The 15,241-nt window shown below is 36.6% G+C and overlaps 1 protein-coding gene across 16 annotated transcripts in view; it reads left to right on the forward strand.

The window, feature by feature from the left end:
- Positions 1-15,241, forward strand: part of Hdac9 (histone deacetylase 9) — a 604,989-nt gene that overhangs the window by 404,770 nt on the left and 184,978 nt on the right. For all 16 annotated transcript variants that reach the window (XM_023709815.1, XM_023709817.1, XM_023709816.1 and 13 more), the window contains 2 exons: positions 11,799-11,854; positions 12,100-12,187. In XM_023709815.1, coding sequence (XP_023565583.1) covers positions 11,799-11,854; positions 12,100-12,187 — 144 coding nt within the window. The remainder of the gene's footprint in view (positions 1-11,798; positions 11,855-12,099; positions 12,188-15,241) is intronic.

Raw genomic sequence — 15,241 nt, forward strand, 5'->3', positions numbered from 1 at the left:
GAGGGAAAACTGAGCAACACAATTAAAAAGGACAAAATCCTGAAGAATAAACTTAACCAAGAGGTTTTTTTAAAAAAACTTGTACACTGAAACTGCAAAAATTGCTGGAAAAAAAAAATTAAGGTGGGGCCAGCGAGATAGTTCAGCAGACTAAGGGCCTGCTTAGGCAAACTCAGAGGCCTGGGTTCAATCTCTGGCACTCCAGGCGCACTGAGCTGGTGATCGATTAGAGGCGTGGTGGTGCATGCCTGTAATCCTAGCACTGGGAAGGTTGAAAACAGGAGGATCACTACGAGTGGGAGCTGCATAGTGAGACCTGCACAAAATAAAACAACAACAAAACCTAAAAGAAAATTCTAGGCCTGCACCACATGTGCTACCGGGGACTGAACTCAGGACCTTAGGCTTGCCAGGCAGGAGCTTAGACTGCTGAGCTATCTTTGTGGCCCATCAACTTGTCTTCTAATAGAATTGTTTTACAAATCTTATTTCATTTTTAATGCAGGAATTGAAGAGTACCTTTGGGGAGGAGGAGATATAGGCAAGGGGAAAGCAGGGCACACTCCTCTCAATGGTTATACCTGGGGTGGGGGATAGACATCTGCCACTTACTAGTCGTGAGGCTGTGTGGAAGCATCTTGAACTCTCTGTGGCTCAAGTTCCTCATCTACAAAGTGGATATAAAATTAACAGCAAGATGGGGCCGGGGAGATGGCTCAGTGGAATAAGTGCTTGCCTAGAAAACACAAGGACCTGAGTTCAATTCCTGGTTCTAAAAAATAAAATAAAATAAAATAAAAAATAAAAAGAATTAAAAGAATCAGAGGTCTATTCCTATAAATCCTTAAAGTGTGTTTTAAAAATGATACTTTGTTTACATTTCTCTTTCTCTCTGCAATGCAGTTATAATGTTATTCAAAAAACTAAAGTGAATCACAATACTACAGATAGTTTAAGCTGTAGTTTATTGTTCAGTATTTCCCAAAGTCTGTATAAATAACCTTTGCTTCTCTGTTTTAGGTTCTGTATTTGTTAGGTGATTCTGGTACTTAATGTAACCACTGTTACATGTGGCGAATAAGTTTATTGAGACGTTGCAAAGGAAACTTTTGAGCAAACCAGATATTTTTCTTTTTTTTGTGGGGGGAGCAGGGATTGTACCATCTTAATATAGTAACATAAATTGCAGGCTCAGGTGGCTGCCAGCACTTCCGCTTATCAGAGTCAAAAGGGCTATGAAGAGACATCTTTTATTATGATAATTATTGAGTGTCCAAGTAGATTAAAATATCTTTATTCTTCTTAAAAGAGACAACAAACCTCAACCTACGTGTTTAGGTAAGGACTGTTTCCGAAAGTTCTTTTCGCAATTGGTAATGAGAGCATCAGTATAAATCTGGTTGGCTTAGCTAGGAAATGGCTTCCAGTGAAATGTTTCAACCACATAAAACATTGCATATGAGTTTCCAATTCAGCAAATGCACTGGAAGTAATAATTCAACCATCACATCTTTACTTGGAAATACATGTTGTAGGATTTTTCCATGTTGTGCTTGATTTTGACGCATCTTACTTCACTAAGCATTGGTACTTTAGTCTCATTTAGAATTACTTTAATGCTGTTGCTTAAGACTGGTCATTACTGAGCTCTAAATTAGCAATGCACTGAAACATAAACCCTAAACAATTCTAGTCCATTGGTCTGATGTGCACAATTAGTCTTTGTAGAGTAGGCAGATAGGTTATATAGAAAACATTTTTTCTATAGATGATAAATTTATTTGATACTGTTTCTATAGCTTCCATACTTAGTGTAAGATTATAAAAATAAAATAAAACATTTCATCAACTACTTGAAAGAAACATGGACTTCTCGTTCCTGTTGCCTTCTTATAAAGTTAATATAGAAATTCTATTTTCTGCATTTCATTATACTTTTATTCGAAAGAGTAAAGTGATTAAAAGGACTACAGATAGTTTAAGCTGTACTTTATTGTTCAGTATTTCCTAAAGTCTGTGTAAATAATCTTTGCTTCTCTGTTTTAGATTCTGTATTTGTTAGGTGGTTCTGGTACATAATGTGTTCTCACTACATCATTGTCATCAGTGGTGATTAAGGCCTTATTTTCCATTATTTTAAAACTTACTTTGCATAGATTAGAATTATACTTTGTGCAGGTGGTTTTTACCATCTTTAACTCTCTACATTCATGGGCATGTTAGAGAAATAAAAATGGGCATTTCTGTTGTCTATAGGATTGTCTTTTTTATTAATTTTATTGAGAAACAAATAGCAATGAGACAGTTTCAAAGCAGGTTAGTAGGACAGTTACAATAATTAATACATTACATACTATTGTCTTCATAGTAGTTATTCATAGTACAAGATGCAGACATGATATCCTGTCCAAACATTATTAGTACAAATCTTTCTTCTCATCGAATTAAAAGAATGTAACTGTATATCTATCCTAACTATTTTGTATATACAGATACAAAATGATCCTTCATTTGTATCCCCTTTTTTGTTTAGTTTTGTCAGAGAAGGGTATTCCATTGCCCTTTAAATATTGTAGGTGCGTGAATTCAGCAAAATAATCCAATATAGTCTAGTAATCCATAATAGTAGTGGGTTATCCGTAGGACTCGCAGTGTCAGAAGTTGTTGACTTGAGCCTTTTAGAGCGCAACATATTAATATGGCTTTACTTTTTATACCTTGTTTTTATACTTTTCTGCTGGATGGTTAAGACCAAGATAAAGCAAGACCTATATAAAAGAAATGTAAATTTTGTATCTGACAAGGTCAGTCAAATCCCCTTACGATTTACCCCGAAGCCCTGTACCGTAGTTTGTAGATCCTTTGTCAGTGTCGGCCATGTGGATGAGTCACGGCCATTGCTTGAGAAAAGTGATCAATGATGTAGAGTGTGTCTGTAGAATTGTCTTAATGAACATAGTAAAATAATGTTTCCTTTTCATATTTTGAATTTTCTGTACTCATCATTACTGTAGCAGTAAATGCAGCTTATGTGGTGTCAAAAAATAAATGTTGAAAGTGCTGTCAGTACTTTGCTTGCTGACTTACATTTATTTGCCCCATAAATTTTTCACTGCATATATAAGAAATACAAAACAAGTTCAGTATTTTGATAAATGTGTCCAGAAAATGAAATGTTGTTACTTATGAAAATGGACTAGTCTGAAATTATAAGATTTCTGTTCCACAAATATATTTTTGTATATAGCTGATGTCATGGATTTTCTTGATGTCCCAGTGCTATATACAGCAATCAGATATTCTCCTATATTTTTCCAAATGATGAAATCAAAGAACACATCATTTCTTCTCTTTCAATGCAAGAAAATTGCATTATGAGAATCTAAACAACACTAACAAATAGAGATGTCAGCACATATACTATTTGAATTATTAATTGCCATTGTTCATGTTATTATAGTACTGCCAAAACTCTGTGTAGTCATGCTTATGCCTCGGGAGAATATAAACTAGAAAAGAGTAAAATCAGATTATTAAGATGAAAACTGCACCACCATAAAATTGATATAAATTGATAGAAAAGCACTATATTCTGTATTTGCTTAGATTAATTGCTTGTTCTTCATAGCTTTGAATGAAATATAAATCAAAGAGTGTTCCATGGAGTGAAATAGAAAAAAAAAAGCCCAAAATTATAAGAATCATGGCACCTCTAGCTTTTGTTACATAGTCTGAGAAACTCACAAATTAAAAGGGAAAGGAATTAGACAAGAACATTATAGACACTGCAAATTCACCAAAACAGACTTTATTCACAAAGTTAAATCATTATCATTAGCTTTAATGAGAAAATAATGTGTCACATCCTCAACTTGCATGTTATATACTGTACTTATTTCTCATGTTTATATTTTATAAGACTAGTAAATTTCTTCCTAAAAAGAAAACAGTAAATATTAAAAAAGATTCACTGACAAATGTTCACTGAATAAGACAACGCACTTGAGCAGAGAAGAACCTTGTTGAGGTGGCAGTGCCCAGCAGCTGTTTATGCCAAGTACGAAGGGAGGCAGACAGAGCCCAGCATATTTCCAGACAACAATCTCCTGAATCTAGGAATGACATTCACGCTCTAAAAGCCTTTCCAGCCTATTTACTCAGACTGGGATACTGCTAATTTTAAAATCCCAGTGTAATAAACGACCTCCTGCACATCTAAAAAGTGACTTCTCACTAAAGGTCTAGATGGGATGCAAAGATTGGGACCCTTGTAAGAATGAATACCTTCAGGACCATACTGGGGAAATGCCCAGATTCTGTTTACACATTTATTTTATCTTATATTCTTTGCAATACTGGAAATGGAAGCCAAGGTTTTATATGTGCTGGGCAAGCAGCCTACCACTGAGTTATACCCCCAGCTCACTTATTGCTGGCCTCTTGTTATGTGTGAGACAATACGTAAGCCTAGAGACCTAAGTGGTGAGCAGAGTTGATCCACTGATGAGCAATCATACAAATCTCAATGATCAGAAACAATAAAATCAAAAACTCATATGATCACACTAAACGGTGTATCGCTGCAAATAGAGATGAGTCTCAGAAATAAGGTTTGGTAGATTTTTAAGAAGGTCTCCATCCATTTGTGCCACAAAAACAAAATTTTACCAGAAGTGGAATAATATATAAACTAAAATTTAAGTGGAATAATATAAGAACTAAAATTTGTTTCCTCGCATCACTAGAGGCTTGGAAATCAAGATCGAGTTGCTGGCAGTTCTGATTGTCTAGAGAGAACTGCCCTTTGCTTCTCAACTGGCACCTCATAGGTGAGCATGCGGAAGGCGGGGGACATGCAGGCCGCAGGCTAAATGCAGTGCGTTTTATTAGGACCTTAATCCTGTTCACAAGAGAAGGAGCTCTCATTCCCTCTTAAAGGCATACCTCCTGTCAGCATCGCATTGGTCATTAAATTTTGGCATCTTTTTCTTAAACTCTTAAGATGCCTTTCATTGTGATGACAATAATGAAGAAAAGAAAACAAGAGAAGAGAAGAGAAGAGAAGAGAAGAGAAGAGAAGAGAAGAGAAGAGAAGAGAAGACTGATGATACCAGAGAGAGGAGGGAAAGTTGTGGGTCAAGCTTGCTTGAATAAGTGAGGGGGTGTGCGTGAAGTGCTCAGGTCAGTTAGGTCAGTTAAGTGCTGTTAGCTAGGATCAGGCACTAGTGAGAAGGTGAACAGAATTGTGGAGGTGAAAGATGTGAAAAGTCTATTCTAATGAATTCTACTTTTAAGTACAATAGGAGCAACTTATCAGTAAAATTTAAGGAATGACCAGCAAAATGTGTAAAAAAAAAAAAAAAAGATGAAGGTAAGAATACTTATCTGAAAAAGCTCAAGAATTAAAGAATGCAGTGTGATTCATGGGCATTGTGAATAGCACACTAGAACTGGATAGCTAACTCTAAAGACCAGCTGTGTGCCTTTTATGTAGGCTTAGGTGCTGAAGTGGAGCAAGTGTGTATTAGTCAGCATTAGAACTTTACCAGAGGAGTACATTGGAGGGGGGAGGAAACACAGTGAACGAAGGGAGATAGCTCAATGGTCTGAGCACTTGCCTGGCAAGAGCAAGGACCTGTGTTTGGTTCCCAGTATTGCATGCTGTGCCGGCCCAAGCCTGGGTCTGCCAAGCTGGCCACCGAAACTGGGTGTGGCTGGCACACCTGTAATCCCAGTGCTGTGGAGGCTGAAATAGGAGGATCACTACAAGTCCGAGCTGAATTGCAAAACCCTGTATGAAAATACATAAATTTTTAAAAAAGCAATGAATGTTTATGCATCCTAGGATGTATATATTGATAGTTTTCAGTGTGACTGTATTTGTACAAAGCAGTGGCATCTTAGTTACTCTTCTCATTGCTGAGACAGAATACTCGACACCCAAAGTCAAAGAGGAAAAGGTTTTTTTAGCTCAAAGTTTGTAGAAGTTTCAGTCCATAATTGCTGGCTCCAAGGCAGGGTAACACATGGCAGAGGTAAAACTGTTCATGGCAAACAAGACAGAAAAAGCAACAAGAGAGGGAAGTGACAAGGCTTTTTCTGTCCCCTATATTGCTTGAGGCTCCCCACCTGAGGGCAGGTGTACCACTCACAGGCCTTAATCTGGTAGGGCTGACAGCCTTGTGTGAAGTAGAAGAGACACCAGAGGAAAAGCTGTGTGAAGACCAGGTAAGAAGGTAGTTATCTGCAAGCTAGACAAAACCCTTGTAGGAGACCAGTCCTGGCAGACCTGTTTCTCATTGTCCAAAACTGTGAGAAATGAAGTTCTGTTGTTTGAGCCACTCAGCCTGTGGTAATTTTGTTATGAAAGCCTGAGGAGACTAATATGGCCAGGAGAGTACGTTGGAGGGAGAAAGTGACAAAGAGATAAGCTATGCAAGGATGTGATATAATGTATTATATCTTCAACTTGCATGTTATATACTGTACTTATATCTCAGTATGGAAGTAAACATGGTGATGGACCTGAAATCTAATTCACACAGGAAGGAAACCAAACATGGTGAAGGGGTAAATGGGGAAGAACAAAATTTAAATGAGGTCAGTGGCTCGGAAGTCCCAGTGCAACTAACACCTTAGTTACAAAGATAAAATGTGGGAGATTGGGATGCCAGATACTGAAATTATGAAGGTGAGGCTGTTACTGGTACTGACAGGGAGAAGAGTATAACTAGAAATAGAAGTCACATTTATTAATGGTAGAGTTAAAAAAAACTGAGAAATCAGGATATGGAATGGGTTGTCTGTGTATATGGAAATCACTAATAATAATTACTAGGAGAATGAGGTAAATAAATGGAGAAATTTAAAAGGCAAGATATTCAAGGAGTGGCTACAAACAAAAATGTATACATCTGAGTAAGAGTTAAGAGTAAAATCAGGGCAAATGAGTCATGAGTTAAATGAAACAGAAGAAAGATAGGGAGAAAGAGACTTTGCTAAAATCAGATCATTGATATCTGACTTCAGCCAGTAGATGATTCACTATAGTATTGCTAAGTGAAAGGAGCAAAGAAGGAAAGAAATATATATATATATATATATTTACACACACACACACGCAAGATAGCTAAGATAATTGTGAACAGTTAGTGCTCATATTGTTTGATCAATTTTGCATGCTTATATCTGGTAATCTGAGCAGTTACTTTGAAGATAACAATATGCAATATAGTAAGCATTGTTAATTTCCTATCATCTTGTTTTGAAATTCTGTATTTTTTTTCAATTCTTTTCAGAATAAAAAACTAGGTGATCAGCAGTTTGATTTTGAATATTCTGAATTTGAAGTGATCTTGAAATTTCCAAATAAGCTATTGAGGAAGTGGTTTGATAGGTTGGACAGGTACTTTGAGGAAAGTTTATCCTAGAGATAGAAATCTTTGTGGCTTTTTATGATGAGTGGGGCCTGAAGTCCTATCAGTGGCAGCGTTGCCTAGGAAATGTGGAAAGAAAAGAGCTGCCTGAGTAACCTTTATATTTATTTATTTATTTATTTATTTATTTATTTATATTTATTTATATATCTTCAAAAGGGCATAATATCTAAGCCAACTCAAATCATAATGAAAATATATAGTTGTAAGGAAAAATTTAATGTGAATGGAACGTGTGAGTGAGAAAAGTTTAGTACACAATTATGGCAGAGCAGCTAGTTGTGAGTCCAGACTGCAGGTGGGGAGGTAGAGATGAGGACTGACGCCTGCTGTAGTGTACGGCCTCAAGAAAGCCTCAGGCCTGCCTCAAGCATTTTAATATGTCCTGTCTTCTCTTTTACCGGGTGATTCAGTCCTTTCATTTTTCTTTCTTTTTCTTTTTGTTTTGTTTTTAACAAGGGAGTATTGTGAGGAGTGGGTGTACCAGGCCCTCTGCTCTTTTTTTAATTTAAATTTTATTAATTTATTTTATTTTATTTTTTAAAAATAGTTTTATTGAGAAACAAATAGCAATGAGACAGTTTCAAAACCAATCAGTAGGACAGTTTCAATAATAAATACATTGACATTGCTGTCTCAGTAATTATTTGTTGCTTTTTATTATTATTATTTTTAATTAATTTTATTGAGAAGCAAATAGTAATGAGACAGTTTCAAAACAGGATGGTAGGACAGTTGCAATAATTAATGCATTGCATATTGTTGTCTTCATAGTAGTTATTCATAGTACAAGATGCAGACATGATATCCTGTCCAAACACTAGTAGTACAAATCTTACTTCTCACTGAATTAAGAGAAAGTAGCTGTATATCTATCCTAACTATTGTATATACAGATGCAAACCTGCTTCCACAAGCTGCCTCTGCTCTTAACACAGCTTGCAGTAAGCAGGCTTGTCTTCCACTGCAGGTTGTCTTGTGTGCTGTTAAAGGATGGAAGGAATACAAGGACCCCTGGCAGATTGTGGTCCAGGAAAGAGGGCTTGCACCACAGAAAGCATAGGAGACTGGGTATTTCCAAAGGCACAGCAGAAATTGGGTGGGTCCTTGAGACTGAGAAGATTTATTGAAACTGGCAACAAGGATATAGTTTTCAACCTAAGCTCAAGTAGTTTCAGAAGCGATGTAACACAATGGCAGAGGTTACTGCAGAGAATTGTAAAGCAAAAGGCAGACCCTTTGTCTACAGAATTGGCTCTCAGAGAAGAAGAGGAAGATGGAACTAAAATTCTATTTCTTGTGTTGTTCTCTTTAACCTAGCTAACTTCCTGTGAAAGTTTATTTCCATGCAAACTCCACTAAGATTGAATTCTAATGCATAACAACTTTCTTCTTTGGATTTGTGTATTTCCCCTGCCCAAGATGTCCTTTAAATCCTTTTCTATCTTTATGAACACAGATGTCCTAGGAAGCTATATTTCTTCTACTTTTCTGTGTTGTACATTGTTTTTCCATTGTGAGTAACATATTTAAAAATTTGGAAAACATATAAATTCCAAATTAAAATAACATGTATTGTCTTCTCAGGTATATCATACAATGTATATTGATAAGAACAATACTTTTTAAATTAACATTAGAAAGTCTTTTCTGTTTCATTGACTATGAAATTGACACACTTTCTATTACTCCATGGTACAAAGGTGCCATAATCCATTAATTAGGTTTCTGATATTAATCCATTTTATTTATTTATTTATTTATTTATTTATTTATTTAGAGACAAGCTCTAGCTTTGTATACCAGGCTGGCCTTGACTCTGTCATTTCCTGCCTTAGCCTCCCAAGTACCTGTGATTACAAGCATGTACCACCATGCCCTGCTCTCACTTAATCTTGTAAATTACAAATGTTCTCTTGTATACATGTATGTGTGGTACTAGAGATTGAACCCTGGACCTTTGTACCAAGCTACAACCCCAACCCTTTTTTTAAAGTTTCTTTTTTTGAGACAGGATCTCAGTTTGTCCCTGTGTTGCCCAAATTGGGCTCAAACTTGTGATCATGCAGCCTCAGCCTCCCACAGTTCTGGAGGTACAGGCATGTCCCACCAGGCTCAGTATAAATATGCTCTTTAAAGTAAATCCTTGCATACATAGTCAATAACACCTTTGGGGAAGAACAACCCTATAACTGTCTTACTAATCCCAAGGATCTGGATATACAAAGCTGTTTTACTTTCTGGAAAGTCCATAAGGTACCCTTCCACAAGCAGCATGTGGGTGAGATATCACTTTCTTGTCCAAAAAGATGATGGTTTAACATTCTAATTTCCTGGGTGGAAAAATGACTTCTTAGTTTGATTTTTATGTTAACTAATTAAATATTTTTCTTATGGTCACTGAATGTTTTCTTCTTTGTATTATCTAATCATGCTGTTCAGCTATAAAATATAGAATTTTATTTAAATTCTGAAGTGTTTGTTATTCCTAATCTAGAATTTCTTGGCCTGCTAATTAGATTATTCATGCCTTATAGTTGTAATTTTTATGCTGTTATTTTCTCAGTGAATTATATTGGGTTTATCATAATCTTTACAGAATTCTTTATTGTAGGAATATATAAAGCACCCTACAGTCTCGTTTTTTATCTTAGTATTCTTCTTACTATTGTCTTATGTTGTTCCTTAAGTTCTTTTTTTTTTTATTTTGGTACCAGGGATTGCACTTGAGATCTTTCACTTGCTAGTTACATCACTGAGCTACCTCCCAGGCCCTGTTTCTTAAGTTTCTTTCCTGTTAACCTTGTATTGCCAGAGAAATAATACCATAAGAAGAAGAAGAACAGGAGTTGTATTTTATCACCATTTCGAGATTTGAAATCGGTACTGTTATTTGACTTCTTAGTCCATTTTCTGCTGCTATAACAAAATACCCCAGAATGCGTAATTTATCAACACTAGAAGTCTTATTTGGTTTGTAGTGCTGGGGGTTGGGGAAGACCACGAACAGGGCATTAGCATTTGGTGAGGTTTTCAGGATCAGTTGTAACGTCATGGTGAAAAGGCAAGTTGCACATTCAAGATAGGGGAAGATCTGACCAAACTCACCCTTTTCACCTGGGGCTCCCTCTGTAGCTGATGCACTGCTGCCTGTGACAGCCTGCCATGGCCCAGTCACCACTTAAGGATCATATCTCTTAATATAGACATTAGCCTTCTAATGTGTGAGCTTTGGGGGAACATAGAAACTTAATATTTTCTCCTGAGATTATTACATATACTCACCCAAATGTATGGCAAAACAACTTATTGTTAATTACTGTAATAAAAATGTTCATAAGTTTAAAGACCAAGACTAGGCATCCATGATTTTTCTGATAACTTACAGTTAAACAATTAAAGAAAAAATCCTGGGGCATATTACAATTATTTCAAACCTCTTAGGGTTATATATCGAAACATTCCTTTTTGAGCATGTCCTGGAATCATAGTTCAGTGAAAAGTGATGTGAGCCGTGTGATAAACGATAATTTCTCACATCAGACAATCTAACTTTTTTGAGCATGCTGGTTTTGCAAAGATTTATAGTTCCCTGTCTTTGTGCTGGAGTTACTTCGGCTTTCCGTGCTGCATTCCAACTAATCTGAAGGTTAAGGCATTCCTTGATCATAGTAGATACGATTGCTACTCGGCCCTGGAATTCTTTATAAAATTCCAGAACTTAGGCTAGAAATTGACTTAGGGAATTCAATAAAGTTTCAAGGCTTGGCAGGCATCCAAACTAAATTTATAGGCTGGAAAAAATATGGGCTTTCCATTGTTCTCTTGTTCACCTTTCTGAGATGTGTTTTGTGTCTATGTGAGTGTAAGAGTGTAAATTTATCATTTTGCTGACAATGGAATAGAAATAAGCATTGAGGAGATCCAGGGAAAGAATTTTCATTTTGGATTTTCCCTGGTCTTTCCAAACTTTGATCCAAACCTACACCAAAAGTGAATTTCTTCTCCCTCTGTAGAATGCTGATGTCATACAATCAGAAATTGTTCTTGAAAATGAATCACACAGATATAAGAGCTGGCATACATGTGTGCCAGCCAGGCACAACTCCCAAATCTCTGTTCTCCCTCTGGCTCTGTGGCAGCCTTCTTTCTGAGCTATAGTCTGGGAAGATGTGATTATTTATATATCATTTTGACCCATTCTGTGACATGGTAATAGGGCTAAGAAAACAAGCTCAGGGAGTCTAAGAGACTTCATTCTTTGTGTGTGTACCCTATGCCACACAGGGTGCCAGGTGTGGAGTTCCCAACAATCCCATCAGGCTGACCACTGAGAAAGCCCTTTTTTTTTTTTTCTTGCAGAATGGATTTGCTGTTGTGAGGCCTCCGGGTCATCATGCCGAGGAATCCGCAGCCATGTAAGTACCAAGGTCCCGTACCCATCTCCGAGCACCCTGGTCTCCCAGCAGTCACCTGCCCTATGCCTGTTGCTGAAGCCTCTAATTATTAGCAGATGGACTGAAAAATTTTGCAAGGTACTCCCAGAAGCAGATTTATGGCTTCAGAGATCATATAGCATTTTAAAAAATGCTCTGAACATTATTTATAATGGTTTTCCTGGATGATTTGCTTTCTTATTTCTCTGTTCTTCTCTATTCCACAGGGGGTTCTGCTTTTTTAATTCAGTTGCAATTACCGCCAAATACTTGCAAGACCAACTAAATATAAGCAAGATATTGATTGTAGATCTGGTATGTATTCCTGGCCAGAGCTGCATTTTCAGTGCCTCTAGATAAAAGGGAGTGGATTTGTGTTTCTCTGTTAGGTTGTCTTGCTTTTAGCACTTGCAAACAACTGAAGGGTGTGTTTCCTTTGAATGTGGAAACTCATTAAATTTGGATTGCAGTTCTGAAACCATAAACATTCACGTTTCACTTTCATGGTGTTAACTGCAATTTAATGAGAAGAAGGCGCAGATCAGGGCAACTTTTATGATCCTTAAATGAATTGATACTTCCACAGTTAAAATAACCCAACAGAACCTGAATTTACTTTTCCCTACAGAATATAGACTTTAAATAGTCAGATGTGCTGGAAAGAATGCTGTTGCTTTGGTAACCAATTGGCCACTTCCCTTGGTTAGCAATCATGTCATGTATTGTGCAACAGTGGTATTATTAAAACAAGTCAGCGTGTCATTCTTTCTGAAAAGATCTCAGATCGCAGATGCCAGTTTGAGATGACTCTGCAGGAATCCTGAGTGATTAAAAGTCAGAGGCATTAGGGCAGCCTTAGGTTTTAATATGATGCATTCTTACACAATAGTTATAATTTGTTTAACAAATGGTTTGGTTAAATGCAGATGACACTTGGCATGTTGTCTAAAGTATATTCATGAATAATGAGCTGGAGATCTGCCCCATACAAAAAAGACCAACCCAGGAAAGTGCTGGAGAGAACTGAATGGTGATTTATGAGCCCCGTTTTCGCGTTGCCTCCAGTTCACAAGGAGGTGTAATAGGTTGTCTGACAAAGCATAGACAGGAAATGAACCCTGGCATCCAAACCGAACCTGCTCCATCTGCACTTAATTAATTTTTGCAGGTGATAAAAGATTTAAAGGCAAAATATGTTAAAGGTTTTTTTTGAAGTGCAAGGCTTAATAGTCTAAATCTTGTTCATATCTGCACTCATAATTAAATCTTATTGGAAGTCGTGGCCTCAGCCTCCAGCCCTCTGATTTAGTTAAACAGGCACACCAAAGGGTTGAGAGAGCACAAACAAAGCCATGTGAAGAAATGCTTAGTGAAGTTAAAATGAAGATAAAAGTAACGGGGAGAGTAACCAGTTCTAGTGCTTGGATCAAATAGCTGTTTATCAGCTCTTCACACAGTACTGTAACGTGAGGCATATTGAACACCCAACTTCCCATATACTGTCCAAACATGTTTCTATGTAGGTAATTCACTATTTTAAAAAAAAGTATGCTGAAGACCTAGACATACTACAGCAGCAAGATCTTAAAATTTTTCATAAATAAAGACATTGGTGTCTATATTTCCACATACATGCCAGAGGAAACTTTAATTCATTTTACACAAATTATGAGACTACACTTAAAAATATTACTATGATAATTGTTCTATAAATGGATGCTAGAAGTACTAGTCAAAAACTGAAGAAAGGATAGAAGCTCACCGACTGTGTGAAAAAATTTCTGAGTAGTCTAAGTTTATCAAAATTATGCAGAACGGTAAATGCTCATTTTGTCCTGCTGCTAAGAATCTTTTAGTATTTATGTTTTGAGAAATCTCCTGTGCTGTCCTTTCAGGGTTCTATGATGATAACTATTGAGTGTGCTTTGAAACCATATTTATTATCCAAATGCAAAAGCAGCAAATTGTACAACAGACTTGAAAGCTAAAACATCTAGCTTATGATAAATAGATACTTTGTACTTTCGAGGATTGATATGCAGAGTTTTGTTTTTGTACATTAACATAAGAATAAGAGACTGATGGAGATAACTGGTGCAAATTATGAAATAATTTTCTTGGTAGCCCCAAGTTTCCAGTAAGCTCTGTGGCCTTTCTTTATGAATTTGTTCCACTGTCCAATCATGACGGATCCTGATTTCTCAGTAAGCTGTAGCCAACAAGATGTTTTTATTTGAAATTCTCTAAACATATGAAGTTCCCTCCAAAGAGTTGCCTCTGAGATCACCACCAGGCCACATATTCTTACTTTCAAGTCTTCCAAATTCTGCAGCTGCAGGGCTACTTTGAGGAAATTCCTGCCTCTTCCAGCTGCTGAGAAGGAAGTTTTAAAGTGCCACGTGGTGCGGAGACATCCGTTCTCCCTGGCTGACAGGTCTATTCTGCAAGTTAGCAAAGGAGAAGAAGCAGCAAAGATTTTCTAATGATGAAAGAGATTCATTACTGCATATCCAAAGTCTTTAACATTAGCAGATCAGTGTGAACTACCTCCACAAATTCTGGGCCAACAGAAGGCAGGGCTACTTCATTGTCCAACAGCTAGTTTTGGCATTTTTATATGCTAGTAAATACAGAGCCAGAATTATAATTCACCTCCTATTTTGGATCACAGCCAGATTCAGAAGCTTTGAACATTTTAAGCAGGTATGGTTCTAGTTGATGTGTGAAGCTCATTCATGCCATTTCCTTTTCTGCTTTCTGGGGAAGATTCCAAACGCTTTCATATTGGTCTGGAGAGGGAGCAGGTGTACCTGCTTTTGAACTTGCAAGAGGCCTACTATTCTTGTTCAGGGCATTAACCTGTCCTAAAGTAAGATTTTCCTACATGACTCATGTAACTTTTCAATATTATGGCTTTTAGTTAGACCATAACAGTTCTTAGGTTTTATTTTTTGTAGAAAAAAAAATTCCTTCAACATGTGAGATTTGGGGAAGTTCTACTGTTAATCGAATACGTTTAGATTTTTTTTACAAGTCTCAGTACTAAATGAGTGCTAATAGTAGCTCATAAAATAGATGCTTTTTCAAAGGTACATTGATGTAAAAATGATAGTGTGCTCTAAATTCATGTGCAGAATCAATTTTCAAAATATAGTTGTTTAGTAAGATATCAAAATAACTTTTTCCATTTCCCACCATACCTTAGATACAAAGATACAGAGGCTTTTAAGTAGTTCATTTCATTTGTATAATTTCTCAAGTATGGTTGACAACCAAGCTGCAGATCTTTTCTGAGAACTCAGTATTTTGTGTGAATATTTTATAGCAAAGAAAACTATACTATTATAGGTTGTTGCCCAAAACAAAAGG

This window comes from Octodon degus, unplaced genomic scaffold (assembly GCF_000260255.1).
Source record: "Octodon degus isolate 3935 unplaced genomic scaffold, OctDeg1.0 scaffold00015, whole genome shotgun sequence".
Classification (NCBI taxonomy): domain Eukaryota; kingdom Metazoa; phylum Chordata; class Mammalia; order Rodentia; family Octodontidae; genus Octodon; species Octodon degus.